The sequence below is a fragment of the Pipistrellus hanaki genome, assembly GCF_964339955.1.
Source record: "Pipistrellus hanaki genome assembly, chromosome: X".
Classification (NCBI taxonomy): Eukaryota; Metazoa; Chordata; class Mammalia; order Chiroptera; family Vespertilionidae; genus Pipistrellus; species Pipistrellus hanaki.
In genome coordinates, this window is record NC_140524.1 from 97,362,271 (window position 1) to 97,385,571 (window position 23,301).

Sequence of the window (23,301 nt, forward strand, 5' to 3'; positions counted from 1 at the left end):
CAGAAACCCCCTATTCATTCTAGTAAGAAACAAAGAATATAAAGAAAGGAAGGAAGGAAGGAAGGAAGGAAGGAAGGAAGGAAGGAAGGAAGGAAGGAAGGAAGGAAGGAAGGAAGGAAGGAAGGAAGATCACGTCAGTCTGAGCACCTGATGGACCACACAACTTTCCAAAATGCTCCAACCAGATTCCAGAACAAAATCAAATGCTCCAGGTAACACTTTCTGAAGAAGCCCAGGTGTCTGGGCGGATTCAGGGGGCAGATCCCAGGGTGGAGGTAGCCAACATGTGCTAGACTATGTTCCTGGCCAGATGGTAATGTGTAGAGCTCACAGGAGCTCTGCCCTCTAGGTCAACACTGACAGAAATAGTTGGAGTAAAGGAATCTAAAAAGCTGGGCATGGACCGGCGAGACAAGAATGACCATCTATGAGTGAACAATTTGAGCAAGCAGAGATGGTTCTCAAAGCTGGTGGGACACAGGGAGAAAGCTCTGTGCCACTGCTGTCCTGGGAATGAAGATGCCAATATCTGCGTGCTAGCTGTTGACTGCTGTGTTCTCTGATTCTGACATGGAAACTACTACTCCCATGGAATTCATTCCTTCCCTCCAGGAACGGAAGATGCCATATTCAGTCGCTGTTGTTAATGTCAGCCATGTTTGTTCTTTCACAGATTCCAGGACCACTGCTCACTCTACTTCGTTTCCCACATAACCTCACTCCTGAGTGGCGTCGGTGGCCTCTTAGCAGGTCTCTCGGGTCTATTCTTTTTTTTTTTATTAAGTTATTATTTTTGTACATATACCAATGACCTCCCCCTCCCGTACATACCCTCCCTCCCCAGAGTTTTGTGTCCATTGGTTGTACTTATATGCATGTATACAAGTTCTCGGGTCTATTCTGACAGCAGGAATCAGGAATGGACAGAAGAAAATTATTGATTCCTCTGTTTAAAAGTGCAGTGGCTGGTGTGGCTCTGGGAGTGGGGCCCAGGAAGCTGTGATTTAACAAGCCCTTCGAGTGATTCGAAGCACAGTCAAGTTTGAAAAGCAATGCTATAGAACATGCATGGCAAAGCAAGAAAAAGGAACAGCATTTGCAAAGACACCCAATATATAAGAGAAAATAGCCATCTCCTGAAAGTAGCTTGGTTAGGCTACACATAGAAAGACTAGGCTATCAGTGCAGAGAGGATATTAGTGGAATTGCCTCAAGATGATCCAAACAGAAAGCAGATCCCAGATTACAAAGGCCCAGGTGCACCAGGTTAAGGGGTTTACTAGTAGACTGTATCTAGAAAATAGGGAGCCAAAGATAAATATTAAGACACTGAAATAATCAGATTTGAGTTACAGAAACAACACTTCAGTGAGAAGACTGGAGGAGAAAAGACTATAGGTAGCCGAAACCGGTTTGGCTCAGTGGATAGAGTGTCAGCCTGCGGACTGAAAGGTCCTGAGTTCGATTCCAGTCAAGGGCATGTGCCTTAGTTGCGGGCACATACCCAGTAGGGGGTGTGCAAGAGGCAGCTGATTAATGATTCTCTCTCATCGATGTTTCTAACTCTCTATCCCTCTCTCTTCCTCTCTGTAAAAAATCAATAAAATAAAAATTAAAAAAATTAAAAATTAAAATTAAAAAAATTTAAAAATTAAAATAAAAATTAAAAAGACTATAGGTAAGCCCTAGCTGGTTTGGCTCAGTGTATAGAGTGTTGGCCTGTGGGCTGAAGGGTTAGGGTTCAATATCAGTCAAGGCCACATGCCCAGGTTTTGGGCTCGGTCCCCAATAATGGGCATGCAGGAGGCAGCCAATCAATGATTCTCTATCTTCACTGATGTTTCTATCGCTCTCTCTCTCCCTTCCTCTCTAAAATCAATGAAAATATTTTTAAGACTGAAGGTAAAATGACTAGTTAAGGCCATATCAGTAACCCCAACCAGAGGTCAAAGTGACTCCAGGACTATGGGAGGAGTAAGAGGAAAAAGCCAGATGGCCACCACCAGAGGAAGGCCCATTCTGGCAGTGGGATGGCAGCTCAGAAGCTTTCTGTCAGCATCTAGGATGCCATCTCGTTGCAGGACCCAGAGACATAGAACCATATCCAGATGAACCCAAAAGTCAACCACAAAAACCAACCTAACTTTTCAGACAAAGTCAGTCACCTAAGAAAAAATGTCTAATTGCTGAAGTTGAAGGCATCGAAAAACAAGGCTGGGTGAGCTGTGGACCCTGGGCTTCCAAGTAGAAGCCAAAACCAAGAAAAGCTCCAATTTTGCATGCACCCTAAGAGACCTCCCCCATTTCAACTCCAACTCCAGTGGTTTGGTTGGCTGGGTGGAGATATATGCTGTTTGCTGCCAATTTTGAGCTCTGCCAGCATTTTTTAAGAAAAAATAAAAGGATAGAGAAAGAAATCGTCTACATCTGTCTGCTTAAGTCACAAACATATGGTTCATTATACAGTTTCTCTAGACGCAAGAGAATTAGATTTGCTTATATTTAAAACATTCAAACCCTTGGTTTTGTTTCAAGTGAAATGCAAATATTTTGCACTGTAAGTTATTATCTCTGGGGAAAACAGGCTGTTTATAATGAAAGGGACTTCAAAAGACTCATTAAAAAATAATACTATTAATAAAATCCCCAAAGTTGACATTTATCCCTGAAGTATCTTTAAAATCAAGCATAGTTGAATAATATGAATTGCAAGAAGGCATTGTCAGGGGGAACTTCAGAAGGGTATGTATATTTTTTCAAAGATAGAACATTTCTGTTTAGAATACAATCCCACCCTGGAAGCATCCTGTAATTGCTGCCTGTGAGCCCAGCCATTTCATCCAAGGTTGCAACGACCTTACAACAATGTATTTTAGGTGCCTTAATAAACAAACCATCTAGCCGAAACCGGTTTGGCTCAGTGGTAGAGTGTCGGTCTGTGGACTGAAAGGTCCCAGGTTCGATTCCAGTCAAGGGCATGTACATTGGTTGCGGGCACATCCCCGGTAGGGAGTGTGCAACAGGCAGCTGGTCAATGTTTCTCTCTCATCGACATTTCTAGCTCTCTATCCCTCTCTCCTCCTCTCTGTAAAAAAATCAATAAAATATATTTTAAATAAATAAATAAATAATAAATAAACAAACCATCTAGAGTAGCAAAAACTGTCATTGATTGGCCAACCCCTCAGGAATGGCATTTTCCAGTCCCCCCTCACCCACCCCCCCGTTAGGTACCCTTGCAGTTAGGTACAGCCATGTGACTGAGATCTGACCAATGCAATGTGAACACAAGTGATGTGCACCACTCCCACGTAGGGCTAGCACCCTGCAGCCCTCCTCTATGCACTCCTTACCCATTGGCCCGCAGAATGGGAGAGGGCACAGTCATGGGACAAGAGGAGTTCTGGAGCCCGAATCACCATGTGGCAGAAAGCTACCTACCAACCTGTTAGATGAGTGAGAAATATACCTATTGTGGTTAAATAATTTAAAAGTGGGACATGTTGGTTAGAGTAGCTGTTAACCTAACTAATCTAGCCTTCAAGCAAGATCCAAAGTAAAGATAGACCGGTGCAGTTTTCTGTCCTATAAAATGAAAATAATGGGACCCACTTCCCAGGGTTGTTATGAAGATGAAAATAGGTCACATATATTAGGTTCTTACAGTAACTGGCTCAAGCAACTGGCACTAAGCAAAGTAATGAATATGTGTTACCTACCATTCTCCTGTGACTGTGGTGGTAGTTTTAAAAATGTTGTTTATCTTAATAACCAGCCACTGTAAATTGCCTAATAGACTCAGAGAGAACCTTCTGAGCTGTTGAAAGTAAATCCCTGAGTTTCATAGCATGTGGTTAAAGACATCTTTGTGCATTTATTTCCATGAAGAAACTGATGAGGTTAAATTGCTCTGTTAGAATTTAATTGTAATGAACTTTTCTATAGTCAGGAACAGAAGTTATTTATTGCTACTTTCTGTGAATCTATGATTATTTCCAAATAAAAAGGAAAAAATCTTTTAAGTTCTCTAACTTCATTGGTAAGGGAGAGAGCCCAACCTTTACTGTTGTGTGACACTTTTAATAAGTGCATGTGAAGTTCAGCTCTAGTCATTATAGTAGAACTCAGGCTAACCTTTCTATATCTGGACCAGAACTGGCAATTTGTCCAATCATTTATCTATTTGTTTACTCATTCAGCAAATACATATTGAGTGTTTCCTATTTGATAGATACTAGGTATACAACTGTGATGATAATGAACAAAATTTCTTGCCCTCGTGGAACTTATTTTATAGTGAGAGTAGGATGGGAGACAAGATTTATAGAGTGTAATATAGCACGGTTTAATGTGAAAAGACTAGTAAATGGTAGAGTAAGAACATGAATGTGGGTCCAATGTAACCTTAATCAGCAATACCTATGGTTCTCTCCCTCCCATCAATCCATCCATGCATCCATCCTACAACGTACTATTTCCTTTTCAGAACAACCCATTGTGGCAATTTTGCAGATTGAGAATCTGAGCTTGGGATATGAATATGCTATATTTATATATGTCCCTCCCCAGTTTCGTTGTAGATTTTGGTCAGTGGACTATTAAATTATATAGAGTTCCATCTTATTTCTCACATATTTTTGCCTACATGCATCTGACATGTTTTCACATCAGAAAAGAATCCTGTAGATATCCATACAATACAGGTATTCCATCATTTCACTGTTTAGTATGTAACACTAACAATATCTTGATTAACATAAGAAATGCTTATAAGTAATCATCGTCTCCAATTATTCCATGAGAAGCCAAGATCTGCTGCTCCAGAAGCATTTTTCCTTTACAATTGTCGGGATTGTGTTATTGCTTAGAAGAGAAAGAGAGAAATCACCAGTAAGAGGAGTATGACAAAGCCATAGACTTCTAGCACCAATGCATTAACGTCCCCAGCCCAGTCCTTGCCAGTTTGGTCAATTCTGCCTGTTTCTTCTCCACTATGTCCTCCCCTTAACATTCCACAGCCTTAGGTCAGAGGGAAACAGATACACCAAGAACTTGGGTTGAATTCAAGGATTGCTTTAGAATAGCAGTTGCCAACTAGTGGTCCGCAGACCACTGGTGGTTCGTGAGTTCCAAAGGGTTGGTGACTGCTGCTTTAGAGAATGAGGCTACAGACTGGAGGTGGGAAAAGTGCCAGTTCTGGAGGCAAACACTGGGTTCAAATCTGGGATGGTCACTTACCATGAGACTTGGGCCAGTTTCTTAACTTCTGAGCCATCCGTCCCCCACCTGAAAGTCCGTTGGCCTAAAGGTTCTGCTCACCTATCCAGGCCCATCTCTCTACTACTCCAGGCTCTTTCACAGGCTTCTCTGTTCTTTGGCTGTCTCCTCTCCATGCTATCTATGCATGGTAACATGGCTCACTCAACATCTACTACTCTGCCTCTGAGCACAATTCCCTAAACTACAGAGGTTGGCTAGGTTAAAAACCACACTTTCCTATATCTTTGCTGCTAGAATTTCAGATGGGACTTAGGTTCCGTTAAACCAATACTCCTACAGAAAGCTGATTCAGAACTCAGTCACATGCTGAAAAAGGCAGGGAACAGAACACTCATGCTGCTGGTCTAGGTCATGTGTGATGTGGAGCTGAAGCCGAAAGCAATGACAGCAACTGCCCAATTCTGTATCTTTGTTATTGTGGCAGAAGCAAAGCCACCCAGTCCTGCTGTGTGGTTTTGGAAATTATTCTCACAAGCTTAGAAAAGTCTGAATCTTGAGCCCTTCCAAAAATTTGGTAGGCTACCCACACCCCTATTATAAATTCCTGTCTGCTTAAACTAGCCAGAGTAGACTCTGTTGTCCACAACGAAGAATGCTACCAGCACATGCCTTTGTCTATGCTCTTCCCATTATGTGAAATAGTCTTCTCCTTGCCTCCCAGCACTATCCTTCCTATGCCTGGTTAACTCCTAGCCATCTCTCACTTCTTTGTGGAAGCCTTCCCTCACTTTCTGGCCTTCCATCAGATTTCTCTGTTATATGCTACCAAAGTACTTCCTTGCCTTTAGGGCAATTGACAGTTTTCCATTACACATGCAGAGCTGGGATCAATTGATTTTCATCCATCTATCCCCCTCCCCCCCACACTTGACTGCAAGTTCTCTGAGAGTAGGCACCATGTTTGTAGTCCTCAGGGTGGTGACTGACCCATATAAGCACTTAGTAAATATTTCCCAATAGATAAGCAGAGGATATAGTGTTGCAAGTAGTCTACCTTCTAAGACAGTTGGGATGACTGAAAGGACACATACAATCTAAAGGACCACTACAACACTGGGCCAAATAAACACTGGATCAGTAGTGATACTTTGTTGGGATAGGCACTTGGGGACATGGCAGCACATGCTCATCTGAGGCCAAAGGCAGTGCTAATGGGCCTATATCGGGGCGAAAGTAGTGCTATTGTAAAGGAACCTTCCATATTCGCAGCTAGTAAATATTAACTGAGACCGAAAGGTCCTGGGGCATACGCTAGAAACAAACACCACTCTCCTTTCCAGCTTTAAAAAGTACTGTCTGGGACCAGGAGCTCAATTAAGTGTTTTGAGCTGCACCTGAGAAGCTAAATCTAATAAATCTATGTGGGCCCTAGCTATTACCAGGAAAGTTCTGGACACCATAAGCCTTTAAAGCAATGCCCACAACTTGTGGGAAAAACAACGCTGACCCCACAAATAAGATGTATTTATTTGCTTTCATCAGTAGTCTAACCGACCTGTTGCATGGATGCTAGAATTCTAATGTGGACCAGCCTACCATTTTGACTCTCCCTTCCCCCCACCCTACCCTGCTGCTATCTCTAAAGCATGGATTTTGCAAGGCCTCATCGGTCCTAACACTTATGGAGTCAGTGCCTTTTCCCTAAAAATATCTTTCAATTTCTTATTTCTTATTCAGATAACCTCTTCTTATATCCTGGAGTCATCTGTCTTTCAATGATTCAGTATTTTTTGCTATTCTCATAACAAAACATTTTTTGTCTTTCACATAGAAATACCTCTGAGCAAAACAAAGCAATTAACATCACTTTAATTGTTAAGAAGTGTGGGTACAAGGTAAGCAACAGAGGAATACAACAGACAGCTAAGATTTAGGCTGAGAAAAGTAAATTTCAGCATCTATTGAAATTAAATGTTTCAAAAATAAGGACTAGAAAATCTGAAAAAGAATTGTAAGTAGGTGAAGAAAGTAGGAAAGAGGCTTGATACCACAAAAAATAGAACCTCTTTGTGGTAATGGTGACCATTAGACAACTCTTAGTCCTAGGTAGACTCAGCAAAGAATATGCTGAAAATAAAGCAACCATTTACCTCCTATGAATGGTAAAATTCCAGTGAGGGTTTAAAACCAAATAGAGAATGAATCTGGTAAAACAAGATGTCACATCAAGAACAAGGCACATGCATTCTTAAAAATTTATCAAACCAGTTCCTCCTGTTACACACAAAGGCAAACACACATATTTTCTCCCTTCTTCCTTCTCCCACCCCCTCCCTCTATCTTTCTCCTTACTATTTCACTGGGAGGAAGAAAACTGAGTTGTCTAAGCAATATTGAGAGAGCAACAAGCACAGGTACACTAGGTTGACATTTACCGTTGCTAACAACAGAAGATTCTCCTAGGCCTAATCTCTATCCATAAACTAAGTAATCCAACTTTATTGTCATGAAGATATAATCATTGCAGGCAGCCTGGGGCTCTCCAGAACTGAAAAGAAGCTGGGGTCCCTACCCGCCTTCCATGGCCTCAGGAGCCCAGGACCTCTTCTCAACCATGCAAGGAGCAGTTTTCCACATACATTGCAACTGCTCTCTCATCCAAAGGAACAGAAACCCCAGCTTCTATTTTCAGACTGGCAGAAATGACAAACCAATAAGGAAACACTGATAACTCAAAAGAAAAAAAGAGGGCATAGGATATGAACAAGCAATTCACACACACACACACACAAAAGGAAATACAAATGACTCATGAGCTTAAGATATCCCACTTCACTAATAAAGAGAACTGCTAATAAAAACTACACAGGTAAAGCCGAAACTGGTTTGGCTCAGTGGATAGAGTGTCAGCCTGCAGACTGAAAGGTCCCAGGTCAAGGGCATGTACCTTGGTTGCGGACATATCTCCAGTAGGGGGTGTGCAAGAGACAGCTGATCAATGATTCTCTCTCATTGATGTTTCTAACTCTCTATCCCTCTCTCTTCCTCTCTATAAAAAATCAACAAAATATATTTTGAAAAAGAAAAAAAAACTACACAGGTATCATTTTTCACCTATCAGACCAGCAAAGATTCATAAGATTTTTAGCACAGTGTGTTTGCATTGGAATGAAAAATTAGCATTTTCATACATTGTTGACAAGTGTATAAATTGATACAGTCTCCAATTTTAGAATCCCCTACAAAAATTAAAAATGTGTAAACATTTCACCCAAGTATTCCATTTCTTGGAACTAATGCTGGATTATATATGCAAATGGTGCTGCGACTGCAAGTTCTAGATGTTGATCAGAGGGACTGGTTAATGGTAGATGGAAGATGCACACAATGAAATACTATGCATTTGGAAAACAAAAAGATAGGTAAGTAGCCGAAACCGGTTTAGCTCAGTGGTAGAGCGTCGGCCTGCGGACTGAAAGGTCCCGGGTTCGATTCCGGTCAAGGGCATGTGCCTTGGTTGCGGGTGCATCCCCAGTAGGGGGTGTACAGGAGGCAGCTGGTCAATGTTTCTAGCTCTCTATCTCTCTCCCTTCCTCTCTGTAAAAAATCAATAAAATATATTTTAAAAAAGCCGAGACAGGTTTGGCTCAATGGATAGAGTGTCGGCTTGGGGACTGAAGGGTCCCGGGTTCGATTCCGGTCAAGGGCATGTACCTTGGTTGCGGGCATATCCCCAGTAGGACTCTCTCTCATCGATGTTTCTAACTCTCTATCTCTCTCCCTTCCTCTCTGTACAAAATCAATAAAATATATATTTTTTTTTAAAATAGGTTAGTACTTTATGTACTGCTATAGAATATTATTAAACTTTTTTGTTAAGTAAAAAAAGTACACAGTGTTTAACAGATGTATATATGCTACCATAAGTGTAAAAAGGAGAACTATATATTTTGCATATATTATATGTAATTACATACAAGAATACCTGTACTCACATATACAGTATATGCACAAAATATTCCTAGAACAATACAAAAGAAATCAGTCCTGCCTGGCCAGCATGGCTCAGTGGTTGACCGTTGACCTATGAACCAGGAGGTCACAGTTCAATTCCCGGTCAGGGAACATGCCTGGGTTGTGGACTCCTCAGTGTTGGGCATGCAAGAGATAGCCTATCAATGATTCTTTCTCAACATTGGTGTTTCTTTTCTTTTCTTTTCTTTTTTTCTTCCTCACCCTATGATATTTTTCCATTGATTTTTTAAGGAAAGAGAGAGGAAAAGACAGAAACATTGATGTAAGACAAGCACATCAATTGGTTGCCTCCTGCACAAATCCCAACCAGGGCCCAGACCTGGGAGGAGATAGCAACCAAAGTACGTGCCCTTGACCAGAATCGAACCAGGGACCCTTTGGTCCACAGGCCGACGCTCTATCCACTGAGCCAAACCAGCTAGGGCTCATCATTGATGTTTCTATCTCTCTTTCCCTCTCCCTTTCTCTCTGAAATCAATATATATATATATATAAAAGTTACAAACTTGGGTTGATTGATATGGTGCCTGGCTAGCAATGTCTAACAACCTACCCCTACCTGTTCATTAGGAAATTTCCACTGAAAGCATAGCCAAACCCCCATCTAGAATGGCAGGGTGGTAAAGTTCTCTACATGCTATTTGACATTATTTTGTCTTTGAAGTAAGAAGAATAGTTGAGTATTGAGAATTTATCACAAAAGACTGTTATATTTCTCTCTCCAGAAAGAGGAGAAAACCTCACAGCATGTATGTTTAGGGTTTAAGAAGTGAATGTGTTTGCCCTAGCTGGTTTGACTCAGTGGATAGAGTCAAACTGAAGGGTCCCAAGTTTGATTCCAGTCAAGGGCGCATGCCTGAGCTGTGGGCTCAATTCCCAGTGGGGGGAGGGGGAGTGCATGTAAGAGGCAGCTGATCAATGATTCTCTCTCATCATTGATGTTTCTATTTATCCCTCTCTGAAATCAAGAACAAATGTGTGTGTGTTTTTTTTAAGTGAATGTGTTTTTTATTTAAAATAAAGATAATTGCCGAAACCGGTTTGGCTCAGTGGATAGAGCATCGGTCTGCAGACTGAAGGGTCCCGGGTTCGATTCTGGTCAAGGGCATGTACATTGGTTGTGGGCACACCCCTGGCAGGGGGTGTGCAGGAGGCAACTGGTCAATGTTTCTCTCTCATCGATGTTTCTAGCTCTCTATCCATCTTCCTTCTTCTCTGTGGAAACTCAATAAAATATATTAAAGTAAATAAATAAGTTAATTAATTAAAATAAAATAAATTTTTTCTAGTGAGATCTGGCTAGAATTATATTTCACTTGCCAAACCTAAAATCCCTGAAGACAGATAAAAATAAACAGCATAAAAAAAACAATAAAGATAGGATGCCTCTTGCTTTAGCTGAGATTCTTAGATAAATGAGATGAGGAATGAATCATTTTTTAAGAATTAAAAAAATGAAAGCATCACTTATACAAGAAATATTAGAAAATGCTCGTGCTTCATGTTATCCATTGGAAAGGCATACCGATGAGCTGAGACAAAAGAGAAAGCAAAGGCAAAGCAAAGATGAAGTCTAAGGTTTCCACACAGAACATGGACATATAGGAAATGACAAGCAACTCTGTGGCCATAGGATAGAGGGCTGCTGTGACTGAAGAGAACAGTGGGGGCCAAACGCCAGGCCCTGCGAACCATGTTCAGGAATGTGGATGATATGTTGAGAGCAGCAGGTAGTGTGTGACAGGTTTCAATCAAGGGAGTAGGAGGGGATGATTTGTGTTTTTCAAAAATTTTGTCTGCACTGAGGATAATTAATGGATTTAAAGAGTAGCAGCAGGAAGAGTTAGAGGCCAATATAACAGATTTGGTGACAGAAGATGGACTGAACCAAGGAAATGCAGAAGAATGGACAAATAAGAGAGGTATTTAGAAAGTGAAATGGCCAAGACTTGGTAACTCAATGGGCAGAAGGAGTGAGAGGAGAGTCAGAGACAGCCAAACCAGAGACAATGGCCACAAGCATGTGCCAATTAGTGGATGGAGCCAGGAATGGAGGAGTGAAAGCTGGTTTTCTGGGTGACAGTGGGACATTAAAGTGAAGATGACTGACAGATGGAGACATGTGGTCATCAACCTCCACATAACTAAGGACTAATAGAGTGAGAATTGGATCTAGGGCTCTCCAATATGTTTGGTACAGGCAGAGGAAGGAGAAATGAAAAAAATCAGGGAGAGACAGTCATAGGAGCAATAGAGGACAGCATCATGGACACTAAGTGATGAGGCAGTGTCAAAAGTTGCTAAGGAGTCAATGAGACAGGGTCTTAATACAAGGTAATTTCTGGCAACCATGGCAAAAAACAGAGACAGTGGAGTAAAGTGGGAGAAATTCTAAATCCTATGCCAGCAAAATTACAAATGCCTACATAGTCTACAGTTAGGATGACTTGTGAAAAGTAAACCATAAAATGAACTATAAACATGAGATAAAAGATGAAGCAGAAAAGAAGACTTTACTTCTTTACAAACCACTATCAACCCTCCACCCCCTGAATAAAAGAAAACCTGAAATTCCTAAAACATTAACCAAAAAGAGTCTTCATTCCAAAGTTTGGGTGCTGATTTTGGCATAAGTACCTCTAAAATGTCAAGCCCATGAGCTGCAACAGAGCTGGACCAGGGTCCTTGAAAGCCTTCCTCAGTACCCAGAAGTCACCCCTTCTAATCAGTCAGGAAGGACTTGAACACAAGGCCACAGGGGAAGCTGCCATCAGCACATTAAAATGGCAACATGAGGGGAATTAGTTACCCTGGCTTGGCCTAGCTCCATGCCGAATCCGTATTAATCGTCTTCCACCAAGAACCTTCACTTCAGATCCCCTCACCTACATGACTAATTCAGGTTGGCATTTTGCTTTCTGGGACGTGAAGCCCAGCCAAACCGTTCTAACAGGCATAAGAAGGAAACCTAAGAACTAAAGAAAGAAAAACACATCAGCCATGAAAACCACATACTGCTGTCCCAAAAAAGGCCCCTTGCTCTCTTCTTAGACACAAGGCAATGCTCCAAACAGGAGGGGGGGGAATCTCCGCTGATGCCAAATAAACATTAAGGAAATCAGACTGTTGCAGATTATTACAATGGACTGTGAAATCCATTCCAAGTCATTCATATTACAGCAAAGAGAAGCAACTTGCCCCAAGGTCACACAGAGTTTGGCTAGGCCTGGGCAAGCACCTGTCTGGTTTTTTTTCTGCACTATACCATAAGTCCTCCTAATGGCCGATTGCTGCCAAATTCTTATGTCCAGCCTCGCTCTCCCCAAAGCTTTGGCCTCATAAATCCTACCATCTGACACCTGCTCTTGGCTATCTCAAAAGCTCAAATTCCCAGCATCCAACACGGAATGCATGATCTTTCCCTATTACTCCCAACACCAGTTTTTCATCCAAGGCCTCTTAGTTTAACAGATGACATCACCATCCATCCGGTTCCTGAGCCAGAGACTAAGGAAGCATGTCCAGTGTTTGACCTCCAGCCCACCACTTCCTGGCTACAACCTTGAGTAAAATTAAATAAGGTCTTTTAAACCTCAGGTTTTAGCAGCTGAAAAATGGAATAATAACAGGGATTACCTCATAAAATAGCTGTGAACAGTGAAAGAGATGATGTGTATAAAATGCAAAGCATAAAAAAATGTCTGTGTGCCAAACAAACATTACTCTATCTTATTGCCTTCTTCCTCCAACCCTACCCAGCCACCTGCTGAAAACTTAGGAATCATTCTCATTTCAACTCATACATTACTCCCTGCTGGAAGCCTTCCTTGATCACTCCCTGCCTGCCAAGGTTAGGTCATAACCGCCCTCCCACCCCTGGCCCCTTTTCACCTTCAAAGCACAGTGTAATTTCCATTCACATCACATTCTGAGTGTTTGATTAATGGCCATCTCCTCCAATACCCTATAAGCTTCATGAAGGCAGAAAATGGGAGTGCTATGCCTCATTTTTGTATTCTCAACACAGTACTTAGCACATAATAGGTGTTTAGTAAACATTAGTTGAGTGAAATGCCCAGGATGCATTTTTATCAGCAGAAAAATGGACCTAAAGATTCGAAGAGAAGTCACAGAACACCAATTCAAGCTAGAGCTCATGGCCATCCCATCCAGGGAGCCAGGTAGAAGGCCTGGTGAGCTCCAGCTGACCTGCTAAGTTCATGAATTACTGCCTGTTTGACCGACACTCTAACTGTTAAGAATTCGGTCTCCACAGTGCTAGAATATACTCTGCATAAACATGTACAGCCACACCCTGGGAATTTTTTAGATGAACCCTAGTCCCTCCTATACCTTTCGTAATGTAACCATCACTCGACCGTGGGTGTAATTCTAGTGTTTAAAGACACATATTTTTATACCACAGGACTTCTAAACACAGCCAACTACTACATTTGGAGCTCATCTGAAGAAACAGCTGTCTTCTAACTCCAGGGTAAAATTGAGCTCTACGGCATCTAGGAGGGAATGGCATCTTGGCTCTCCAATGTGGTACCAATAAGGTATTTTCAGGAATATTTTTTCACTACACCCAGTGTTTATTTATGCAGAAACTTTAGAATCTAACCTCCTTCTAACATGGGACTCTAATGGGTAGCAAAGTATTTGGAAGTGCAGGTTTTGACATTGGGCAGGCCTGGGTTCAAATTCTTGTTCTGCTACTTAGGAATTATGACTATAACCTTAGACCCATTACTTAAACTCTCTCATTCAGTTAACTCATCTATACTAATAGATATAACAGCACCTAGATATTATATTGGCAAGGAAAACTAAATATAAGTACTCTGCTTATGGCTAAATAATTGTATGTAAGAACGTTCTTTGTATGGGATGGAGGGGGCTAGGGAAGTTCAATGGAGAAAAAGGAGGACCTATGTAATACTTTCAACAATAAAGATTTTTTTAAAGGAAGTTCTTTGTACACAGAGTACTATCACCTTAGAAGATAACGTTCTGTACCATGCCTAACAGTGCCCATTCCCAGTGGGTATTGAGTGAACACCACGATCTTCCTTAGCTTTGTCTATTTTGGTCCAGACACCAGCCCACTTCCTTATGGGAGTATGTTTTGAGTAGAACTGCCTGCACATAAATGATCCTCTTCCTAACTTGGACAGTTGAAATGTTATACAAATCACCCTACTTCCTCTTGTCTTTAGGGTCAAAAAGTGAACCAAGTTTTTTCATAACTTCTCTCATGCAGACACACACCCTTTGTTGAGAATATGACTTCCCCAGCACAGGGCTCAGAGATACTACACAAGAAAACAGTGGTAGACACAGAAAATAAAAGCTCTTTATCCAAGGGAAAACACTGGAGGAAAGCTGAAATGTTCTAAGCAATGGTGTAGCCAGGAAAAACTGAAATATCACTTGTGCTTCTACCATAATATTTCTTTTGTATCTGTTACATATGAGAGTAGTTGCTGCCACTTGTAAAATAATTGCTCTCCAAACAGCACTGAACTAGGCACTGAGGGAGAATACAGAAGGACTACCTCTGCCTTCCAAAAGCTTGCAATGTAATTAGAGGCACAAAACAAATGGGCAACAGCTAACTATGCACTGGATGAATGATAATAAAGAATAAATAAGGCAGAGAATCAACAGGCTGTTCTGGGGAAAGTAAAGCTCTCCTGAAGAAGGTGCCTAATGATTAAGTAGATGATGGTGGAATGGCATTTGAGACATACCAATGGCCAGGAACCAGCCTGGATTAGTCTAGAGACAGTCAGGACATATATAGCAAAAAAGATTTAGGGAAATATACAAGCAACAGAACAAGAAGTACAATCTTTGCATGAGGGGGCAGATTTATATCTTCCTTGCAAAAAAAAAAAAAAAAAAAAAAAAAAAAAGAGGGGCCATCAAAAAACCATGTCCCCAAAGTCTCCCATTGGCATAATCCCACAACATCTCTTACCCGGATGAGGGAAGCCTGATGCCGAGGCGGCTTGGTTCCTTGATTCCCCGATGAGGGTCCCTCAGGCTGGACAAGGGGCTGTCTAGCTTCATAAGGAGCTGAAACCGGAGTGAAAGTCAGCATGGTACACAAAGATTCCACCCAAGAATTATGACTTCACACTCCAACCGATACAGTGTCTGCTTTTAAGGGCAGAATTATCAAAGGAATTAGAGATTATATGAATAGGGCCATCTAGGACAAACAAACCTGGGTGCCTCTGGGTACAATTTAACTGAACAATCTAAAGATATCCAACCAACTTATGATAAGGCAGGGAAATATTTACATCAAGTTAAGATTAGGAATAAATTATAAGGGTGAAATGTTGAGAACCTAAATTGGGATAGAAAACAATGAGAGTCATTAGAAAAGTGCCATGTTATAAATGTTCAAATTCTTGAGATAGGTAAATTCTATATATACCCTCCTATTTAAAAGTCTTCCATTCATTCCCCTATCCCTAACCCCCACCCTTGCAAAGAAGTAAATATATATGCATTTTAAATACTAAGGCTCAATATTATCGTTTATTTTGTTTGTTTTTGAGAAATAAATAGCACTGTCTTCTTTTCCTTTCTGGAAAGAATGTGAAACCAAGTTGAGGAAAATACAAAAAAAAAGAATAAATGTATTTTGTTTTATTTTTTATTTATTTTTTTACTAAGAATAAAAGTATTTTATACTTATTATTTTATCATTTGATAACCAAACTAAAACTAATTTTGTTACCTTTAAAAAAAAAAAAAAAAGGTTTTTTAAGCCACAAAAATGAACACTTTTTTTCATTCCTTTTATTTCCAGAACACTTAATGACCTTTACAATAGGGCAGAAAAACAGTTAAACATAACCATGTATTATGCAGCTCCAATAGAAAAGAGAAATTATCATCCAAGATGAAACCATTTCTGATGTTTGGGTTAACAATTCGAGCTTTTGGAAGTATGTAAAGAAGTAAAATGCTTTCTTTCTGTAGTTTACTTATAAGTAAAATTAGGCACAGAGAACAGAGCAGCCTGTTAGTGCAGCACCTTTAGCACAGTGTGATCTTTTTAAAACAAAGAAGGTATAATGACAGCACATCAAGAATAACAAACAACTCCTCGGCTCACATCTGCTTATTGTATTTCATCCAAGAAACTGGAACACAAGATTATAACACAATAAGACACATTAACATATCAAAATCATGGCCTAACAAATCATTTAGTGTATTTTCAGACTCTGCTAAGAATTATTAAAAATATAAAAATTGAAATCAAAACATAAACAGGAAGCACATAATCCAGATCTTAAAAATAAATCTCAGCTGGTAGGCGGGTGTTGAGAAAGCTTTTTAAGATCATTTCACTTTGATGGAACACCAAATTAAACTCTTAATGCCAGAAGGTTTGGACAACAGTAAACTGTATCATAGTTGGAACACGAATGGTCATAAGCTTTCCATAGGAAGCTGATCCTACATGATTCTGGTTCCCTTCAGAAAGAGGAAGCCTCTACTGCCTAGGAGGGAACCGTGTGGGGGAGGACATCTGGCCCATGGCTCCAGTCCCTCACCTACAAGGACCTTCTTCCCTTGGAAGAGACAGACCTAGTTCATCAATAGGCCGAATGAAGACTCAGCCACACGGAGGATCATTTTTTGGAGAGGCCAGGCCTAGAGGACAGATTTTCTCTTCCTACTCCTGTGGAAAGCCTGGATTAGCCACACCTGCCTGTGACTAGAAAGGTGTCTGAAGCCCATGCAGTCACAAGTCTAAGACTCATGCTCTGATCCGCTCTATCAGCACCACAGCTGATACTCAGGCCATCATTGGCCTGACTGCTGTCTCACTCCACAACTGGATCTGAACTCTACTCTACTCTCCTTCCTCCCAAATAAAACACCAGACATGCAACTCAATGCAAAAAAATATTAATTCTTAGATCCCCTTAGAAGAGGCTTAATGAGGATCTAGAAGTACCATTTTTCTCCAAGAATAGGGATATAAAACAAACGCTGAAGATTTCATCAATCGGAGATTCGATGTCAAACTACAACAGTACATGTCAAACTAGAAGTGACATGAGTAACTTCACAATAAAGATCCTACATCTGCAGTCAACCCAGTGAATGGTGACCAGGTGACTTTCAAGAATACTTAAGAATTTCACAAATAAAACGAATACCAGATTCTAAAAAACACAAAAGAAAATACTAGGGAACATTTGAGCACCTACAATATGCCAGAAACTGGTAGGCTCAGATGTTGATATTTCTCATTTGATCCACAAAGCAAACCTCTGAGGAGAGATTATGCTATTTCACCTATAAAGGAAACTGAAGCCCAGAAAAGTGAAATACCCATAGTCACACAGGCTGGAAATGGACAGAAATGAGAAATGTAGGCCCACCAAGTCTACTTTTAGGGCCAGGAAACGAACATCGCAGCCCATGCTGTCATGTGAGTAGATACCTAGAATGAATACATCAGAATAATAAGCATAAGAAAAAGCAGAACATACATATTGATTCTGAGATAACATATTAAACATCAGATGAAACAAGTGAAAGAGTTGAAAGTAGTTGCCTCTGGAGATCAGAAACAAGTTCAGTGGGAAGAATAGTTGTATTTACTATAGGCATGTAAATATTATTTAACTATATACATGTATCACTATTATTTAAACATATTTTTACAATATGGATAGCATTATGGGCCTCTGAGGGTTGTGGTAAGAAGAATATAATGCACATAAAGACCTCAGCATGATGCCTGGCACGTAAGTCTTACTCAATGAACATTAGCTACAGCTATATCCAGCAAATGAAACTAACAGGAGCCCAGGAGAGAAGCTGAAGAGGGGCTCTGAATTCCAGACTGGTCTGATGATGCTCCATCTGATTTAAGGCATACTCAATACATGTCCCACCAGCCAGGAATCATGGCAGAATACTGAACAGGGAAATGACCCCAGAAAATATATTACAAGAAAATTATGCCAGTAGAAAAACTCCTTTCTGAAAAGGTGGAAACTAAAAATAACTCTGGATTGCTTAGTACCAGAGTCGCTAAGGTTTAACAGGTTTTAGATATACTACTGTCTAGCCCAGTGGTCACCAACCAGTGGTATGCGGACCACTGGTGGTCTGTGAGATCTGAAAGGTTGGCGACCGCTGGTCTAGACCAAAGGCAAAATGGAGTACAAAAATAGGAAAGAGAATCCCGAGCCCATCAAATGGGTTGGAGAAATTGAGTTCTGAAAATGTGGAGAGAGAGAGAGAAGGAAGACATGTGAACTTCTATTACTTCTTGACCTAAAGATATGTGACAGAAGATGAAGCAAATAGGTAAAGAAAATCCTTTCGGAGAAAATCCACCAACATTATAAAAACAGGAATTAACAAGCTTTGACGTGAATAGTATCAATTAGAAGCAAAAATCACAAGATGGACCCAAGTTGCAGATAGAAGCATTCTCCCTTCCTTTGACTTACATAGATGGGGAAGTCTAAATAGAAATGCCTGTAAACATTGTATTTATTAATGGCCTTGTTCCTAGTTACAGGGACCAAACAGCCTCCCAATGGATGGCTAGATCCGGGAAACTCGACTCCTTGAGACACAGGAGACTGTTCACTCAGATTCCTCTCTATGGATAAGCTGTACAAAGAAGAACCCTCTAGAAGAGCAGCTCATCAATCTAAGGATCACAATGCAGGAGAAAAACCAGGAAGGGATAACAGAAACTTGGAAAACAATGTTTCAAGAATAAAGGAATGACCACAAACAGATGTACTTCACATCTAACAGAATGGCTAAAATTAAAAACACTGAAGAAAAAGAAATCACTGAGAATACCAAATGCTTTCAAGGAGCATGAACTCTCTCATACATTGGCAGTGGGATGTATAGAGCCACTTTGGAAAACTCTTTTAGTACTTTCTTATTCATTTACTCTAAGTCTAGCAATTCCACTCCTAGGTGCCAGGGAAATTACAACATATGTCACACTCATATTCATAACAACCAAACACTGGAAACAACCCAAATGTCCATCAACAGGAGGACAGCTCATCAAACTGTGATCCATTCATGTGATGGAACACTACTGAGTAATAAATAGGAACAAACTACTGATATACATAATATGGATGAATCTCAACCCCTATGCTGAGGGAAAGATGGCGGACAAGTAAGAGTACAGTCGTTCAATATGATTATATTTATATGAAGTTCTTGAAAAGACAAAACTAATCTATAGTGATAAAAATCAGCACAGTGCTTGCACTAGGGAGCAGAGGGTGACTGGAAAGGGGCATCTTTGAGGTGATGGGAATGTTCTATTCTTGATCAAAATGGTGGTTACATGGGTACATCCATTTGTTAAAACTAAACTGAGTATTTTAAATGTGTGCATTTTATCACATGCAATTTTTACCTGACTTTTTTTAAAAAGCATAAAGACATGAACAACCTTGACAGGTGCCACTAAGAGTCAAAAATAGATGGAGAGAACCAGGTTATCTCCTTGCCACTGGGGGAACGGAAGCCAAATTTGAATGGGATGAGGAGAGAATGGCCATGAAATAAAGCTAGTACAGAAAAGGTTTTTAAGGAATATTTAAAAAAAAAAAAAGACAGGGTGGAACATGGTGATACACTGAACAAAAATGACTCACCTGTGAATTAAAAATAAAAATTAAGTACCATGCTAGGCATAGGACTCCAACTTCCAAGCCCAAATAAGATTAGGAATTTTTAAAAACCCATTTCTAAAAACAGGGAAATCAGCCCTAACCAGTTTTGCTCAGTGGATAGAGCATCAGCCTGCGGACTCAAGTGTCCCAGGTTCAATTCAGGTCAAGGGCATGCACCTTCATTGCGGGCACATACCCAGTAGGGAGTGTGCAGGAGGCAGCTGATTGATGTTTCTCTCTCATTGATGTTTCTAACTCTCTATCCCCCTCCCTTCCTCTCTGTAAAAAAATCAATAAAATAAATTTTGAAAAATAAATAAGAACAGGGAAATCAGGCAGGAGGGGGACTGAACTGCAAAAGGAAAATGAATTCTCAACCCCATTCTGTTTCAGACATCAGTAGGACAATCAAGTTCCAGGACAATTATTTCTTGTTACAATATCTTGCATTTGCAAAGGACTTAATTTCTAATCAGATTTTATACTCACATTCTCACTAAACCTTACAATACCCCTACAAGATGCTCCACTTTAAAAGAGAAGAAACCATGCTTCAGAACAGTTAAATGGCTTGCCCAAGGTCACATAGCTAGTCACATAAACCCACACCTTCTGATTCCAATCAAAAGATTTTTCCATTATGCTATACCTGCTTCTTCCTGCAAGATTACAGCCTCTCTCTGGTCCAGGCTAGCACACATTTTATATCTGTGTCCCTCTAGAAGTCATCACTATTTTCAATGCAACAAAAGCCTGCAGAAACTGGGTCATTTCCAGCCATAGTCCACAAAATAAAAAGGGGGATTACGGGTATCCAATTCTAGAATACCTTTAATTGGTCATATCTTAAACTAGGAGTCTGAGCCCCAGGAGGACAAGCTGCTGCAGTGAATTTATGGAGTTTTAGCACTGTGCCTAGGCAGCCAACTCTGCGTGTCATCCTTAGAACCAACTAACGGATTTTACCAATAGCATCGCCATCACAGCCTGAATGTGAGCAAGCAGGCGAATCCACAACGGACACTCCATACACTTCTCAGCAAAATGCTTTCCCTGTCATTTCCTGTATTCCTATTCCCAAACACAAGAGCTAAATAATTCCATTTATGCAATCAGCCTTTAACGATTGAATCAACTCTTTTGCATTTGCAGTTATATTTTTAAGTCATTCCATAAAAGCAGTTCTTACATAAATATGTTTGGTATGTTTGCAGGAAAGAATAACATTTCCAAAACAACACAAGCCCTTAATATGCCACTTTCCTGTGTGATGAAATCTGTATATGAGAGATTAAATCATCGAAATTGTTGTTTACAAGTCTAAAGTTTGTAGGAGACAAGGCATTACTAAGATATATTTCGTTTTATTTTTTTAAACCTGGCTTGAGAGAAAAAAATTAAATTGAGCCATGTTTCCAAAGACAGAGGTAATTAAGTCCGGAGATTCAGCAGCTGGCAGCATTGTGGCCTGATAGATTAAGGAGTCTCTAAGACCCCGCCCGGGACAGGTGGCCTGCAGATCGCCTCTTACCTGGATGCATCTGCTCCATGCTGCTCCGCAGTTTGCTGTAGCCATGGCTCAAGGGCACCCTCTGGTAATGAGGCGGAGAAGAAGGAGGGGAGGCGAGAGGTGACATCGTAGGAGACTGTGTTTCCTGCTTCAAAAAATCAGAGCAGAGTTCAGAAGCAATCACAGGAGAAGCCTGGCACTCTGAGCTGCAGTTATGAAGTATAACACAGCTCTGCTGCTGGTGAGCCAGTTGGTTTAACAAACGGAGGAAATGTTTTCCCAAAAATTCAGCTGGATTAAAAATCAGTGTCTGAGGATTCAAAAGTCTCCCAGAGAATCAAGTCTCACCAGCACTCAGGTACCTAAATTAGTAAAACAAGCCTGGAACACTTTGTTATTCCAATAATATTTTCCTTTGGAAAATAAAAGACACTGATCATCACAAGAAGTAACATTCATACTCCCCAATTTTGATCTCTTTGTGAATAGATTCAATTTTCATTCATTAATAAAGGCCCTTTCTTTCTGGATTTACACTCAAGTCTTCCAGCAAATGTGGCTATTAAAAATATTTTAAATGCTTAATACTACATATTCTGAGAGTTTACTATGCCAAGTAAAATGGCAAGTGGTTTTTTTTTTTATATCAAGAGTCTGCAAAATAGTTAATTATGGGTGAACCACTCCAACTAGCCCACTCATAAACACTAGGATGGAGCCTTAAACAAGTTACAATTAGAATCCCAATTCAAATGTGAACCTGATGTTGGATCCTAGGCAAGAAAAGCAACCTTACTCTGCTACTGGGTTTCCTCCTCTATATTTTAATGCTACCAACAGAGTGGTAATTTCAGAGTGCCCAAGTATCAAAGAAACACTACTTTTTATCAACACCGGCACTATATAATTGCTATTATTCTAAAAAATGCAATCTGAGGTAATGATTTAGACTTTTCTTCAAGAAAAATGAAAGAATATTTGCTTTGAACTGTAAGCTCACACTCACAGATTGGGTGGGCCTACCATAAACCCAGCCAAAAGGATATGTCCTTACTCACACAGCCAGGAGATGGGTCCAGGGCACCAACCATCCTGGGATAGTCAACCCTCATTCCTCTCCAAATGCTGATAGGAAAGCATGCCAAATAGTGGTAACTGAAGATTCCTATGCTCCTTTTTATATATATCCTTGAAGAACATGCTACACCTCACTTAAATATAAAATTACCGGTGTCCTGGTGCACAGATTTATGCGCATTGAAAGGAAATTAATTAGAAGAAATATTTTAATATTGCTATTCACCCTTTCTCTATAATAGAGTGTCAACCAAATTCACAATCAACAATGATAGATTGAAACATAATGCATGCAACTGGCGCCAGTGAGAGTTTTATATGTATCGTGCATGTGCGAGTCAACTTAGCCTTTTATATATATACTAGAGGCCCTAATTGCCCTCCCCTGCCAGCCTGATCACCAGCCCCGCCCACTGCCGCTGCCTCCTCCTCACTGTCCAGTCCCACCCCCCACCACTGGTTACCTCCCTCTATGGGGCAATCAGAGGCCCCGCTGGCACCCACCTTGGCTGGCCTGGGGCCTGCAAGCTTGGGGCAGCTCCTGTGTTGAGTATCTGCCTCCTGGTGGTCAATGTGCATCATAGCGACTGTTCATTCCACCAGAGGTTCCACCGTTCAGTTAATTTGCATATTAGGCTTTTATTATATAGGTTGGTCTAATTTTAAAAGCCCATCCTCCATATTCTTGTTCCTAACTTGCTAATGTGCAATGACAGTAGTTCTCAAGGTGCTTTCCAAGCATGCACCCCAACA

At 40.6% G+C, this 23,301-nt stretch overlaps 1 protein-coding gene across 7 annotated transcripts in view; it reads right to left on the minus strand.

The window, feature by feature from the left end:
- Positions 1 to 23,301, minus strand: part of REPS2 (RALBP1 associated Eps domain containing 2) — a 179,314-nt gene that overhangs the window by 96,101 nt on the left and 59,912 nt on the right. For 4 of the 7 annotated variants that reach the window (XM_084869842.1, XM_084869839.1, XM_084869840.1 and 1 more), the window contains exons 4-5: positions 21,493 to 21,619; positions 15,242 to 15,339 (exon numbers count right to left, since the gene is read on the minus strand). In XM_084869842.1, coding sequence (XP_084725968.1) covers positions 15,242 to 15,339; positions 21,493 to 21,619 — 225 coding nt within the window. The remainder of the gene's footprint in view (positions 1 to 15,241; positions 15,340 to 21,492; positions 21,620 to 23,301) is intronic. The other 3 variants (XM_084869843.1, XM_084869841.1, XM_084869838.1) reach the window with 1 other exon arrangement.